Here is a 16444-nt window from a genome sequence, read left to right on the forward strand (position 1 = left end):
ACGCAAAGTTAACCTACAACGCATTTAGCTGACCAAGGTATTCCACTGATGATCATCTAATGAGTAGTAGTAGATCAATCTCTTTCAGACTGATCCTGAAAGAAAAAAAAATACAAGTATGCGTGAGCTTACGTTTGTATCCAAAGGAAAGACTTTCCAGGCTACTTTCCCAAAAAAAAAAGTATTTTTTTAATTATTTCTTTTTATTTTGGTGCAATAAAGTGTATTTGTATTGTAAAAAAATAGATGGCGCTGTAGAGTTGCCTTCGATTAACCTTCTAATTTCATGGATAACAGACATAAATGCATCTTTTATCTATGTTTTCGCACCACTTCGCACCACACACACCCAGACAAAACACATCTTCCACGAATTATTATTCTGATCAAAATAAAGAGAAGCAATATAGCTAGCAACATTATTCTATACATATCGAATCTAAATATCAACATGTATTTTTATTTAAACTTTTGCCATAACATTATATTTTGGACTAATTATGTACCCGAGCAAGGAGAAAATCGTGAAATCTGTACAACACCGTCTATAGACTTAGATTTTATACGGCTCTGTGATCTATTACTGCCTACTAGTTAATCAATGGTGAAAGTAGATAAGGCTTAAAGGATAGAAATTATATAAGTTAATTTAAATCAAATGAACCATAAACAACGTTACCCGCTTTATTAATTTACGCACGTCATCTACCCTAATTTAGGAATAATTTTGTAACCGTTTCTCATAACGTTATGCATAATAGAATAGATTTAATTTCAATTATAATTGTAAGTATTTATTAATTGTAAGTACGTAGTAGTAACTCGGTCCATTTTTATAATAAGGTTTCCAACTAGTCAAATCAGTGACTTTTTTACTAAACATCGAAATTACTATGGAATTTTTATGAAAAAGCAACCTGTGACGTCAAAGAAAAACGTGACAAAATGCCGCACTTATTTATTACATTTTTCTTTATTTAAATTCATAAATACGTTAAATAGAAAAAATAAAACTTTTTTGTCACCTTTATTTATTTAATAATCAGAATTTCATAATTTATGTCAACACTGTAACCCTGTAATATCTTGTAACACGCAACATTCACGAATAAATATTTTTGTATTTGTATTATTTGTTTTATCTTTGACCTAGGAGACTACCTAATTACTAAACATGCATGGGATTACCTGTCTGAGAAATGATATTAGGCAGCTAAATTACTCAATTGTATAACAATATTTTTGTTTATTTATTTTTTTAAAGAACGTCTATACAGGTTGTGAGAAGCTGCAGTAGTTTTAGGCGGATTAGACGTTCGTTATGTAAAAAATGACGATTCAAAGTGTAACTATGTTACCTACTGAATAAAGATATTTTTGAATTTTGAATTTGAAGTTTTTGAACATGAAAATAAACTATATATAGATCTCCTGCTGGGCCTCCCCTCAATCAACCGGAGGGGATACGGAGCATACTACACCACACTGCTACTATGTTAGAATTAAAAAGATTCAAATGAATGATTCCATTTAAAACGACGACGATACTTTTTGGGTTCTCATTTATTTGTGTTGTTGTTTCATCATCCGTTCACAACGAAATAAGTAGATGCCAGACCTGATTTGCAAAAGTAATTTAGTCAAGTATAAAGAAAAGATTTTCCTCACTTAAAATTGGTTTTCTCCTTGGCGCAACTCTTTGTACATCCTTTCAAGCGCTCCCATTTTCCGCCAAGCTAGTTAAAAATAACCTCACGTTTAAATCCCCTAACGGGGTAGTCAGGGTTACGGCCATCGCGTTATATACTAAGTACGCGCGTTATCATTAGACACGGCGATACGACCTGTCAAATTGGTGTAATAAAGCTCAGTAAAATGCGGGTACCAGCTAAGTAACACATACCATATATAAACACACGTCCGTCGACCCTAATGGGGGTGGCAGATCCTTAAGTAACCAAAGACAACTTGCAGCCAACGCCAGCTCAGTTCACGAGACCAGCTTAGTTCACCAGACAATCTCAATTCACCCGGCTAGCTCAGTTCTTTGAATAGAATATTCATTTTGGAAACCAGCTAAATAAATGCAGTGAGCAATAAGTGAGTCTGGAATGTTGATTGAATGGCAATAGCGGCCAGTGCCTGGCAACAGCGATGTTTAATTACTTTCAGCAATCACTTCTGAGTCGAAGACAGGTCGTTTCTAACCTGCGAATTGCTTTTCAATTTTGGTGGATATGTTGAATTCTTATTCTGAATTGATTACTAGAAACTCGTCATCTCCCTCTTTTAGAAGAAGATCATCTCCCTAGCATTATCCCGTTTTTTCACAGGATCCGCGATGAAGAATTGACAGGTCCGGTTTTTTACAGAAGCGACTGCCTGTCTGACCTTTCACCCCGCGAAGGGAAAACCAGCCCAATACAGGTTAGGTCACATACCTCCGAAAATACATTTCTCGGGAATGCGGATTTAACTTAATAAAAAGCGAAAAATAGTCAATTATTCACATGTATTTAGACGTTTTGTTTTCCACTACCCAGACAACGGTATTCTTATACTGGAGACAGACAAAGCTAATGCAAAACATCTAAGTAACTATAACAAAACCAGGATTTGATCCCAGGACCTTTCGACAGCAGACAGACACAATAGGTACTCACTGAGTCAACTTATCTTCCAATCTTCAAAGTCAACGAACTGCTAATCATTTACTGAGTGCCTAAAAGCGCACGACTCTATGTATAAATTACTCTCATCACGTACCTGCTTAGGTCAGAAAAGAAATCTAGACACGCGGTAGCGTGTCAAGCCAAGTTCAAGAAACAGAACTGGCGAGCCGCACCGTGTGTAATATTACACGAACCATATTTATTACAGATTGGTAAGTAAACTTACCAATAACGTCTGTTTTCTTAGTAAGGCAAGGTAAGGTATAGGTAGGTACGTATGTTTCGCCTGCCCTATTGTGTACAAATACACAACAGTCAGTCTGAACCTCAAAAAGTGTATTATTTCATAAGATTTGTGTCTGTAACCTGTTACGTATGTTTATTAAATAAATAAATAAATAAATAAATAAATACATAAATAAACTCTGTTTACCAGTTGAACCGTCACTATAAACTGTTGGAAACAAGAATTGTGCTTAATCCGGGGGTGTATAGCGGCTAAAGGACGCGGATCAGGGGCTTACACCGTTTGAGCCATCGCAGATCTTGTGGCCCGAATTAACCTCACTGGAAACTCAAATCAATCTCTAGGTGTAATTACGACTTTTTCCTTTAATGATTGGTGAAGCCCGTTACGGAACTTACTGTTTTTTTGGGATAGTTCAAGGATTAGTTGGTACTTAATTCGTAGAATGTTACAAATTCTTCAAATGTAATAAGGATAGGCTTGTTTCCAACTAGTCAAATTAGTTACTTGTTACTAAACGTCAAAAAGCGAAATTACTCTGGAATGTGAATGGAGAAGCACACTGTGACCATCCCCGTGGAACTTAAAGTGGGAGTGCATACGAGGTGCTCGTATTTTTAAACGACTTCAAAAAAAGGAGGAGGTTCTCCATTCGTCGGGATCTTTAATTAAATTTCTTTTTGAATTTAAATTAGGTTTTTTTTATACTTTTTTTTCCTTTTGCCCATTTGAGGGTCAGGCTAAGATCATAAGACCATGCTGCCTAGTCTTCAGTACATTTTTTTTTTCAATATGATTAATTTCTGTGCAGTACGATATGCAATCTTCTTAGTTTTAAGAATTACAAACTGTTATTCTATAAACTTCTTTTATGGAACTGATTGTCTTTTGTTTTATCTTATATGGAGCTTGAATGCGCACGCAATTAAGTTAATTTTAATGTGTCTAAAGTTCTCCCATCATCACGTTACGTTAATTATTGGATTATGTGTGGAATATCAAGAGTCGTCTTCACGTTGTATTCTTGTGGCTCTACCCACTACGAAACCTATAGTTATGGTTTAGGTACCTATCTACAGTGGTGGACAAAAATTCTACTCAACCTTTGTTACCGTACATTTGAAAAAATGATTATTTGTCACAATGTTTTCCTTTACTGGTTGCCTTCCCCTGTAAAGTCATACCTTCTTTTTTCTCATTCAATTTTGTAGACAGTTTTTAAAAACCTAGCGATAAAACTCAAACTCAACCAACCAATCACGCCAACCACCAACCCAATTACCAACTTAGTAGGTAATTGTCAGCAAGTTCTTACATCAATAGTATACTTTGTAGATCCGTTGAATGTCGAGGCAGTGTCGAAATATGCTGTTATTTTTGTTCGATTTCTATTTTCGAAGATTACACGGATATAGAGTAGAATTTTCATTAAGGATTTCGCCAACAATTCGGTCAAAAATGTACCCAGCTACTTTGTGAATGCGAAACTTTTTCAGAATGTTAAATAGTTCTTACTGCTAAGCCCTGCGTACTAGACACGTAGACGTACTTGTTATTCATTTATTCTCATATTAAATTACACAAAAGTAACTTACCTTAGGTGACAAATTGTTTCTCATCTTACGAAGATCTGAAGAAATTGTAGAGTTCACACATAACAGATTATTTTAAAACCAAACGCACTATCAATCACAACCGTTCATAAAACTCAACAAATCCCACGGCTTAGCCGAAAGTTTACAACCAACAATAAACGTCCCAAATCAGTTCCAATTATGCAGGTGCTTTTACTGTCACATGACAGCAGGTGTCCAGATTATGTCCCATGCCTCTCTATCAAAGATGTCACTAAATATCCGGCGAAATATTATAATCCGATGGCTCAGAAAATTTCGGAAATAATTCGTTAGACGAGATAACAGCGAGGAGGAGCACGACAGCAGTTAATTTAACGATGTTATTTGAACAGATTTTTATACAAAAATTTACGGTTCATTCGGTTTTGGAGAGCAGAGTTTGCGCGCGCCCGTAGAATCGACCGGGCGTCCCGCCGCGCCACTGAGCGCTCTCGCGAGCCTCCCGGCCGCGCCGCCGCGCGCATGCGCACACCCGGCCCGCACCACGCCGGCGCCGGCAACACTCGCTCCTCGCACGCCCTCCATCTCGCGCTACTCACCATGTAAAGTTACAAACCTTTACTCACACCCCGCAATGGATGCCATCCACGACACTATCACGCCTCGACCCCGCATACCTCACTACGCGCCCGCTGATAGTATAAGGATAAAAAAATGACGTCAGGATAGCTCATGACGGCGGACCGAACGCTCGCACCGCACGCATTTTGTTGCGCTATTTCATTAACGCAATGACATACACATAAAAGAGCGAATAAAAGTAATCCCCGAGTCTTGTAATGGCAGGTGACCGAGGGCGGACCGCCGGCGACGATTGTCGCAGAGATTGATATCACCTTCGCACTGCTCACTGGAGCCGGCCTAATTTATTGCCTAGTCGTAGTCGAAAAATATAAGCGAGATCGTTAAGAAGGGTATTAAAAAGCAATCCCGTTGTATATTTGCAGAGCCCGCGCATACAATTTGTTGGTGGCGGCCCACGAGGACCCGACATTGTTTTCGCGGTTTACGCCTCAATAATACGCTTTATTCCACCCTCACACGGCGCGCGTCCACCGCGACATACGATTCATAAATAAAACACGACAATGTAAATCCTTGTTAAGTATTTGCGAAATCCTTTCTTTGCGTAGTAGCTGAGACTGCAGTGCTGCGTACTCGCGGTCGATGGTCACGAGATGTTGTCACAGTCAGCAACAATGAAATTATATTAAATGTCATACCGTTTTGTAAACGGAGGAAGTTTTCCACATAAAGTTAATTGTTCTGCTCGGGAGCGCGATGGCGAAGGGCGACTGAAGGACAAAAGAAATTAATTAACCAAATTGTGATGTTCTTACTTGTATTCATCGGTTCTTAGTAGAAAAAATACAAAACAACGAGATAAATAAACAGCGGTTGCAGTGCTATTACAGGTTGCTTACAAGTTCAAATAAATTCATAATAGCGTACATTCAATGTTTAAGGTAAATATTGTATACTACGATGTTCATAGTTTGAAATAGACCAAGAGTTAAATAATTGATAACATACACAACATCCGTCTTTATGTTTGGCTCTTAATTGCACATTTGAATACTTTCTTACAATAGGCACGTATCACTTTAACGATATTCTCTCAAATAACGATATACCTACTCGATAACGATAACAGAGTAAAGTCGAAAATTCTCTCAACGAAATATTTACAACACTATATTACACAGCTTCTAACGTCTAAGGCAGAAATTGCGTTTAGAAAGCCTAATTGATTGTCTTTAATCGGAAGATAGTAGAGTAAAACAGAGGCCGCTCTACTAAATTAACCTCTTTTAACGAACGTAATAATAGTAATTTTCATAACGGAATAAATATTGGTACATTTCAAATATCTAACTAGCTAGCTAAGTATACTACTCATGATCGCTCCGTCATTTACCTTACCTACTCTAGTCCTAGCGTCTACTACCGAACTCGCCTAGACACCAGTCCTACCAGTACTGTTACAAGCAAACGATGCGCTCGGTGAAGGCGCCGACGATGGTCATGTCGGTGGCGAGCGCGGCGCGCATGACGTGTCGCGCGGCGGCGTGGCGCACGCGCAGCGTGAACTCGCGCCGCGCCGGCGCCGCCAGCGCGCCGCCCACGGCCGCCAGCACGCGGCTGCGGCCCGCCATGTCCAGCGGCGAGCCCTCCGCGCTGTCCCCCAGCACCGTCCGCACGCACAGCGACCTACACGCCTCCTTCTCCGCCTCGTATAACTCTCTCGCCGCTATTTCGAACGTCCTCCTCTGATCGACCCCCGCGACCACTGTGGATCCCCCGGGGACTCCCTCCTCCATCGCCTTCAACGCGCCGGCTCGCAGGATCGCCGGCAGCAGCAGCTCGGCGACGCCGCTCACGGTCCGCGCGCGCAGGAAGTGCAGCACCTGCTCGGCCTCGCGCGTCTCGTCGAAGAGCCGGCGCTGGCGGGCGGCGGGCACGGGCCGCGCCACCGCCCACGCCTCCAGCCAGGGGTTGCCGGGCAGCAGCATGCGGTCGCCGAGCGCGCCGCCGCCCTCGGCCCGCCAATCGCGCGGCGAGTACCACTGCACGAAGTCGCACAGCTCCGCGCCGGGGTTGGCCGCCTTGAAAGCCTCCATGTCCGATAGCAGCGAGGCGCTCATCATGCGCGCGCGCAGCTCGGAGGCGCGCGCGTCGTCGCCCAGCCGCACCATCAGCTCCGCGTCCTCCTCCAACTGGTCCTCCGTCTTCGGCGCCGGGTCCTACATATCGACAATAAATTATGCAAATGGACACTTTTTGAATCACGGGACCGTGGAATGTCGGTGATTATATCGGTAAATCACTTTCTAGGTAACGTCGATGCGCGAAACTGTTACTCCGATATAAATATAGTAGTGATATTACGAGGGAACATCGTGACTGGAGATAGCGGTGTTGGGTAATGCGAAATACAATATTCAGGGGTACCTGAGTGCGGGGGATGTAGAGAGGCGCGCCGTTCTTGAGCGTGGCGTCGCCGAGGCGGCTGAGGCGGCCGACGGGCCGGTCCCACAGCGGCAGCTCGTCCGCCTCGCCCTCCGAGCAGTCGTAGAACTCGTCCTCGGAGGAGTTCCCCGCGCCCACTCCCCCGCCGCCGCCTCCGCCGCCGCCCCCCTCAGCCGCACGCTTGATACAGCAGTTCAACAGCTGCAACTTCTGATGCAGCAGACACGTGCGTGCGTTAGGAATGCCCTCCGCCACCCTATTGACAATATTCACATAATAAGTTTTATCTAGCGCACTGAATGCAAATCGCATAGTTATATTCCCCGCATTAAAGTCACGTAACATAAACGCGATATTAGCAGACGTGTTTGTAATTAAATTAGGATCCAGAAACTATCTTTTATGCAGTCCCAAATTAGTTTATCAATTAAAACTTATACTACAAACATATACAATTTACAAAATCTGGTGCACTATTATGTAAATTCAGATGATTATATGCGGCAACTGAAAAATCTATCTAATCTTTTAGAACGTGTGTGTACTTTGTCAGTATTTTTTTTATTTCTACTGTGTTCATTAAATAACAACTGTCACGTGCCACGCCAACTTCATTTTAACTTTCACTGGGAGGCAATTTTAAGGAGACAAATACACGACCTCCGAAAGAAAGTAAATAAATCATGACGACACGGCGCGCAATATGCTAAGCGGTTTCTCTTTCGTGTATGCAAATTTTGTATTGAAGAGGCTCGGGAAGCAAGACGCCGCGGACAACTCGGCTAATCACCGTCGCACCCACGCCACCTGACACTCAATAATCTCCGAAACATTCGGAGATTTGTGTGCCGTGACCCAGAATCCGAGTCAAGTAAACTGAACGCGCGAACGCTCTTGGGACCGTTACCGCATTGAATTACAAATGCGTGGAGACGGCCAGGGGCTAGCGAGCTTCGGACTTGGCTTCTTGTGGTTGCAATCGGTCGGTGAACCGTTTGTTTACCGGAGGCGCGTGTGCGCCGGTGCCGCGGAACTGGGTGTAGGTCAGGAAGCTGGTGGGGGCCGCGCGCCGGCGCCGCACTCCGCAGCCGACTGCCGCGCGCGCACCCGCCGCCATGGGCCTGCCGACGACAGCCTAACACCCGCAACCAGTGACCCCTTACCCGCTGAGTGACCTAACGATGACAAACTACCGGTGATTTACATACCAAAAATTGCAAAAAGAAACGTGAAAGTGTAAAGTAAAAGTGACCATTTTTGAAGGATTTTCTGTGTTTTCGGCGAGGATATTAACAATATGGTGAGTTTTCAAAAAAAATTCGGTTTTATTACTCCTAAAATCGGTAACGCACGAAAGAAAATCTCGTCGCGTACATTGACCCACTTCGGAAAAACAGCGTCTCCAGCGACCGGCACGAACAATACGCCGCTTCTTCCACGATTATGCGAAACACAGTTTTTATCACGTTTTCGAGTAACAAGCTCTCATCGCCATAATCGTATAGACACATTGGTCTCATTATAATGATAAATAAGCATTCGGAGAAATTGTAATAAGATAAATCAGATCCTTTAAGATTTGAGTAAACTTATTAAAACCTCATTAAATGTATTTAAAATTTGATCAAGTTGAAAGCTTGGCTCTTAACGAAGTAAATGCAAGCTCAAACATCTGTGTTTGCTGTGACAACAGACGCCGCGCCGGCTCTGGCAAGTTTTCATGCACATTTTCAGCATACATGCACCGAACGAGGGCGAACCTTACGTACACAAAGTACGACCAAAATTTTACATTTTACGTTCACTATAAAGAATACAGTTAAAAGAGAATAAATATTGTATTAGAAGCTTAATGCTACCACATACCTACAACTCTCTTAAGACGGTTTTGGCAAGCAAATAATAAATCTATGCAGGAAATAGTAGCATTTTATGATGCTATCTGAGAAATATTAAAGGAAGTGAGCTTAACTTTTTCAACTGCATATCTCGGGTAAGCTATGCGTATCGCCTTAATGATCGCGATGCATCGCCGGCGTTGCCGAGCGCGTTCGCGCGCAACTATGTCAAACACGTACTTTCTCTCTATGAGAGAATTCATTTTTGATTTACGGCCCTATAAACTAAACAGCAATACTGAAGTCGAAAACACAAATTATTGAATCGCTATTAAAGTTTTGGGATCGCGAAGGTATCGATTCGGGTCGTTCATCGTCTTTGATGTTTCTCGTCGGTTTGTTTACTGGGTAAAGTTTTCTTGTGCCGCTAAATAGTGTGTTTGTTGACGGGGCGTTTACCCCCGGGGTAGCTCGCTCGGATTCTCACTCTCGAGTTACAAATCTCCTTTAATTACCAACAATTTATGTTTCAACCCTCATAAATACCTTTTTTTAATGTGTTCAGAATCTTTTCGAGTTTCTAAAATTTTCTAAATCAACAGAAATCTAAACTGAAACGTTTAGGTAGCGGATAGGAACGTTCACTGAAACGCCGTCAAATCACCAAAACAACTCGATCGGATAGCGGAACAATCAGATTATCGTTTGGAAAGAAGCCGATAGTCGAGGCAATTACACACCTCTTCATTCGGAAGGAGTTAGTCTGAAGGTTCAGAAATCGTTGATCAATTATAAAGCAGTTTTATATACTTATAACAAAAAGTTGATACTTGTAAGCAGAATGCGTATAAACGGGTGGAAATTGTAGGGATGTAGATAGAGCCCGTCCGCCCAATATCCGGAGATTGCCGCCGCCGCGCCGCCGCTCTACCGTCCATTACGGCCTTTTTACAGAGGCGTTCGATTACACGAAATACTAATAACAACAAATTTACCTAACATCCATTAAAAACAATTTCCTCATCTTTATTCGACATCTACTGCTAAGGAAGAAGACCCTCAACTTTCGATGCTGATTAAATATTACAGTACCCATTATCTAATAATGCAAAAAATTACGCAAGCTAGCCTTTCCAATGATTACTTAAAGTGAGCTAAAAATCAAGTATGAAAACCTGATAAGATTACGTCTCAGCCAACCAACTCAATAATGAATTATTTCCCTAGGATTATCTCAGACAGCAGTCAAAGATTACATAAAATCGAAAACCGTCCATCCGTTTGAAGAAAGAACCTATTTACGCAATGTAAAAAAAAGAAAAGCATGTTATACAATGTTAACTGTCACCTTGCGACCGTAACAAGCGGGATATAACAATAACACCTGCGTTAACCGATATTAAAAACGCATTGCGAGGCATTTTGTGTCCCGTATGTTGGTGGCTTTGGGCGGTGTCACGTACGACGTAACGTGGACTGATGGCGCTTGTTTCCACTGTAAACGTGAAATAAGTAGTCGGTTGAGGAAAAGCGCACAATTCAAACAACAGTAAATCTAGCGGCTTTTACGCGCTCTACCTTTTTGCTGCGGCGTTTTAAAAATGTTTGTACAACGTGGATACAGTTAGGTTAGGGTAGGTTAGTACCACGTAAGCACTTAAACACACGCCGGTGGTTGGTTTCGTGTTATTTTTAGTTTTTGTTTTATAGTAACTAGTCCCCAGCCCAGTTGGTAGAACGTTTGCCTCTCACTTTGAGGTCGCAGGTTCAAATCCAGCACAGGCCTAAACCAATGACGAATTTGTTTTCGAATTCATGTTTGGATCATAAATGATTAGTGGTGAAGGAAAACATCGTGAGGAAACCCACATTCCCGAGAAGTGCATTTTCGAAGGTATGTGACCTAACCTGTATTGGGCTGGTTTTCCCTTCGCGGGTTGGAAGGTCAGGCAGGCAGTCGCTTCTGTAAAAAACTGGACCTGTCAAATTTTCAGGTCAGGTGTTTACCTACCCTTTGAAAAACGGGATAATGACTAGGGAGATGATGAATAACTAGTTAGTAGCTTTCCGGTGCACAAAAAGCTTTCATAAAATCACTGTGATCCCTAGTTTGGTTAGGACATTGCAGGCTGATTACCCGATAGTCCGAAAGTAAGAAGATCCGTGCGTTGGAAGTGCGTTAAGCAATCGGTCCCGAGTGTATGTAGTCGTTACGTGAGTCATGTCAGCGACGTTTGGCGGCTCAATAGTAACCCTTACACCTTAAGATTTAGAGGGTTGATGAGGTCGCGGTCACTGGTCACACAACCAAGTCGAAATGAACAAACAAATAAAAAACCCACAGGAGAGAAGAGAAAAGCTTTCCGGCAATAATTAATGTTATTTATTTATCCCTTCGTTGAATTGGCATGTCCCGCAAGACAAACAGTTACTTACTAAAGAAAGGTTGATGGTAATAAAATATAAAAACGCTTACTTTTTTTATAATACACAAAAAAGTTTTTTTTTTACAATCGCACTTCATTTATTTATTATATCAGAAAACACTACGTAATGAAAACGGTAAAGTTTACCGTATTAGCTTAACAAAAATATCGAGTATCGAAATTATATCCTCAGAAAAGTGACACATTTGATTAAATCATTCATTTTAAAGAAGAAAGTGATACGAGTGAAAGTTTACATCTTGGACATGTAGGTTTATTAAATATTCTCCAAATGACTTGAAAAGGGTATAGCGAGGTAAGGAAGACGAAATGGCCCCCATGGCCCATGACGGAATTATCATTTGTACTGGTATTGGCACTCTAAAAGAATACGAAATGTAAGGTCGTTGACCCCTGACCTTGACCTGTCTTTGAGATATTCGAGAAAGTTCGTACGCGCGCCGAGTTTTTTCAAAAATTTTTTTCCGAAAAACTATAAAAGCTAGAAGGATGGGACCAATTGCGTATAATTAGGGATACTTTGAAAAATATTCTGAATTTTTTTCAGAGTTCTGGTGAAATGACAACTGTGCAAAATAATTAAACAAAATATAAATATATTTTTTTAGTACTGTTCTATTATGTTTACCGCGCCAAAAAAAATATATAATACTCTTTGATTTATATACTTACACCACACAAAAACTGATTAAAATCAAAGAGGCGCTTCTTGAGTAATTATGAATTTACTTAGTGTGCGTACGGCTGGTAGGAACTAATTAAAGAGGTCGTTTTTAGATTAATTATTATAATTACATGTTAAACATAATTTTAATCATCATCATCACTGTTTTCATTTATTACAACATTGACTGCATCATTTGAAAATATTTTCGACAGAATTTCAGCAGGACGTAAAATGCGAGATAGATATCTCGCATGAGCTAAGTAATATAATTATTACACTTGCGGCATATGAAAATCGACTTGCGAAAATCGTATTTTGGGCAAAAGAAAACCCATTTATGCAAACCGTTTACAATTTGTACTACGAACTAGAGTTTTAAGTTTAGCATCCTGTAGCACTTTCTTCATAATAGTGGCATCATTTTCCGTACCATAAATTGGCCCAGCAAAATCAACTATAAACCCGTTCGTAGTACAGATTGTAAACAGTTTGCATAAATGGGTTTTCTTTTGCCCAAAATACGATTTTCGCAAGTCGATTTTCATATATCGCAAGTGTAATAATTATATTATTTAGCTCATGCGAGATATCTATCTCGCATTTTACGTCCTGCTGAAATTCTGTCGAAAATATTTTCAAATGATGCAGTCAATGTTGTAATAAATGAAAACAGTGATGATGATGATTAAAATTATGTTTAACATGTAATTATAATAATTAATCTAAAAACGACCTCTTTAATTAGTTCCTACCAGCCGTACGCACACTAAGTAAATTCATAATTACTCAAGAAGCGCCTCTTTGATTTTGATCAGTTTTTGTGTGGTGTAAGTATATAAATCAAAGAGTATTATATATTTTTTTTGGCGCGGTAAACATAATAGAACAGTACTAAAAAAATATATTTATATTTTGTTTAATTATTTTGCACAGTTGTCATTTCACCAGAACTCTGAAAAAAATACAGAATATTTTTCAAAGTATCCCTAATTATACGCAATTGGTCCCATCCTTCTAGCTTTTATAGTTTTTCGGAAAAAAAATTTTGAAAAAACTCGGCGCGCGTACGAACTTTCTCGAATATCTCAAAGACAGGTCAAGGTCAGGGGTCAACGACCTTACATTTCGTATTCTTTTAGAGTGCCAATACCAATACAAATGATAATTCCGTCATGGGCCATGGGGGCCATTTCGTCTTCCTTACCTCGCTATACCCTTTACAATCCAACTAAACACAATTGGTCGCATAAATGGTCAGATCTTAATGGTATTAATAACGCTATGTTTCATACAAAAAGCCACATTCGTTTCTCGCTTCTTCGTCTTCTTCTATCGTATAGGTTGTGAGGTGAATTACCAACCTCATCAACCCTGGTGTCAGGGTTACTGTTGAGCCGCCAAAGTCCCCTGACATGGCTCATGTAACGGCTACTTAGTTACATCACTAAGTAGTAACCGGGACCAACGGCTTAACGTGCCTTCCGAAGCACGGATCATGTTACTTTCGGCAATCAAGTGATCTGCCTGTAATGTCCTAACCAAACTAGGGACCACAAAGTAATTTTTGTGATATGTCCCCAGGACCGTGAGCCCAACGCTCAACCACTGGACCACGAAGGTCGGTATCTCGCTTATTGGATGTTTTATCGATGATGGATTGGTCATTGTCACTAAACAATAGGGCATTTGACTAGGTCAACGATAAATGATAAAGTACTAATCTAGAAGCCACTCTAGGATGTTCTAAAATCAATCACATTTTTCTTTTTGACTAATTTTCGAATTTGAATTACGAATTCAATTTGAATGACCGGTTCTATTAATGACGTTACACGACTGTATTTCCATACAAATTCCATGGAAAAAAATCGTTTTGACGTTTCGTAAAAGTATCTCATTTGAATAGGCCACATCGAAGCAATTCATCTAAGAAAGCAATATTGCTATTTGACATTTGTTTGCATTGCGCACTTACTTTTATATGCGTAAATGTCAAATTGCAACATTGCTTTCTTAGATGAATTGCATGGGGCCTATTCGAAATATTTATTTTAGGCACTGATTACACGAAAACATCTGTAAGTCACTGGTAACTTGTAGCTATAAGTGTTTCGTATAGGCGAATGTTTATGTATGCAAAGGCTATAGATATGATTAACCTTAATACAAACAATAAATCAATTGTAATATCCTGAATTCAGCGGTACTTTCCTGTTGATGTACTAATTAAACTTTTCCTGCTAACAATAACTCCTTTCCTTTACGACAGAATAATAACAGTAAACTATACTGTATGGCGTTTTAAGGATGTACTTGAACACATACTACTAAGTTATTGCTTGTTGAGTGTTCAGAAGGAAATATACATGCGCTTCTGTTTGAGTATAAAACTTTTATATCTCCAGTTTATTAGAAGTTTTATTAGAAACTGTTGAAATGATGGACGGATTACAAAACGGTGCACATATAATTCTGAAATATAAAGTGTATTTTTAGGTGACTGCGGCGAAGCAAGAAAGATGGTTGGATGGATGTATTTTTAATTTTTAATGTGATTCAAGTGCAGTAAAGAGTTTTTGTATTGTATGGTAGGTATTGTATTGTATGGTTATGTGTTTTTCAAATTTACGTGTCATATGAAATTCATTATAACCGAATAAAACTCAGAAATGGTTTGCACCGGCAACGCTAACGTAGCAAAAATGAACGATGTTTCTACATTCGCCGACAATAAAACTGCATTTTGAATTCTCGACGAGGTGAAAATTCAGTGACACTTAATTTTATGGCCTCCACGTAAATAGCCCATACTGGCGACTCGCCCCGGCATCGCACGGGTAGTGTACTATGTAAGTTTGGAGTTCAGTGCTTTAAAAATATTATTGGCCGGTTTTTTAAATTTTAAACAGCGTTTATTTAAATATCCCACAGCCGTACACATGCCTCTATGAGGGACTTTCCACGCTACGTTCCTCAAAAACAATATAGATGGCGCTGTACAGTTTTTCATTCATTTAACCTTCCAATTTCATGGATAACAAACATATGCATCTTTTATCTTTGTTTCTGGGTATAAATGAGGACCCTTTTTATTACACTCAGGCTCAATTACATCTTCCACCCATTATTATACTATGCTTAATGTGATTCAAATCATCATCATCATCATCAGCCCATTAACGTCCCCACTGCTGGGGCACGGGCCTTCTCTATGGATGGGTAGGGAGATCGGGCCTTAAACCACCACGCGGGCCCAGTGCGGATTGGTGGTTATTAACGACTGCTAATGCAGCCGGGACGAACGGCTTAACGTGCCTTCCGAAGCACGGAGGAGCTCGAGATGAAATCTTTTTTTTTGTGGTCACCCATCCTATGACCGGCCTCTGCGAAAGTAGCTTTACTTCAACAATCGCAGACCGAGCGCGTTGACCGCTGCGCCACCGAGCTCCTCGATTCAAATATCAAGCAACAATTATTTTTTATATATTGCCATTACATTGTACGTATGTTGGAATAATTATGTACCCGAGTAATGAGAAAATAGGTAGTTAATACATCAAAGCTGTACAACGCCATCTGTACAGGTTTTGGTGAACGTAGCATAGAAAGTCCCTCATTGGACAATGAATCTCTATTTTACGTTCCAGATTCAAAAACGACCCCTGCCAATTACCTATTAGAAAACGATTTGTTACTATTTACAATTCGCTGATATAAGATTTCTCTCACAAAAACCGGATTCCGTAAAAGCCATTTCTAAACTCTTAGAGTACATATTGATTTTGTTACTTTCAATAAAGAACTGATGTAACATTATTCAGAAAGCAATAAGTTTCTATAAATTCAATTTCCTTATAAGAAGTTTCCATCGACGACATTGTTGGACATTTTTGCCTTTCGCATTAGGGGGAGTGGCTATTACTCGACAACAATTGCACTTTTATTTTTATTTATTATTTGAGCAAA

The 16444-nt window shown here is 40.2% G+C and overlaps 3 protein-coding genes across 3 annotated transcripts in view; 1 reads left to right on the forward strand and 2 right to left on the reverse strand.

Annotated features, from left to right (window-relative positions):
• Positions 1-4956, reverse strand: part of LOC126368551 (probable G-protein coupled receptor 158) — an 81265-nt gene extending 76309 nt beyond the window's left edge. Inside the window, exon 1 of the mRNA XM_050012571.1 lies at positions 4515-4956. The gene's annotated coding sequence lies outside the window, so the exon portion shown is untranslated. The remainder of the gene's footprint in view (positions 1-4514) is intronic.
• Positions 4957-5881: 925 nt separating this feature from the next.
• Positions 5882-16444, reverse strand: part of LOC126369034 (rab3 GTPase-activating protein catalytic subunit) — a 46652-nt gene continuing 36089 nt past the window's right edge. The window contains exons 3-4 of the mRNA XM_050013318.1: positions 7509-7782; positions 5882-7300 (exon numbers count right to left, since the gene is read on the reverse strand). Of these exons, the coding sequence (XP_049869275.1) occupies positions 6539-7300; positions 7509-7782 (1036 nt within the window). The 3' untranslated portion in view covers positions 5882-6538. The remainder of the gene's footprint in view (positions 7301-7508; positions 7783-16444) is intronic.
• LOC126369023 (leucine-rich repeat and immunoglobulin-like domain-containing nogo receptor-interacting protein 1) overlaps positions 8641-16444 on the forward strand; it is a 40219-nt gene continuing 32415 nt past the window's right edge. The window contains exon 1 of the mRNA XM_050013306.1: positions 8641-8826. Within this exon, the coding sequence (XP_049869263.1) occupies positions 8824-8826 (3 nt within the window). The 5' untranslated portion in view covers positions 8641-8823. The remainder of the gene's footprint in view (positions 8827-16444) is intronic.

The sequence above is a fragment of the Pectinophora gossypiella genome, chromosome 1, assembly GCF_024362695.1.
Source record: "Pectinophora gossypiella chromosome 1, ilPecGoss1.1, whole genome shotgun sequence".
Lineage (NCBI taxonomy): Eukaryota > Metazoa > Arthropoda > Insecta > Lepidoptera > Gelechiidae > Pectinophora > Pectinophora gossypiella.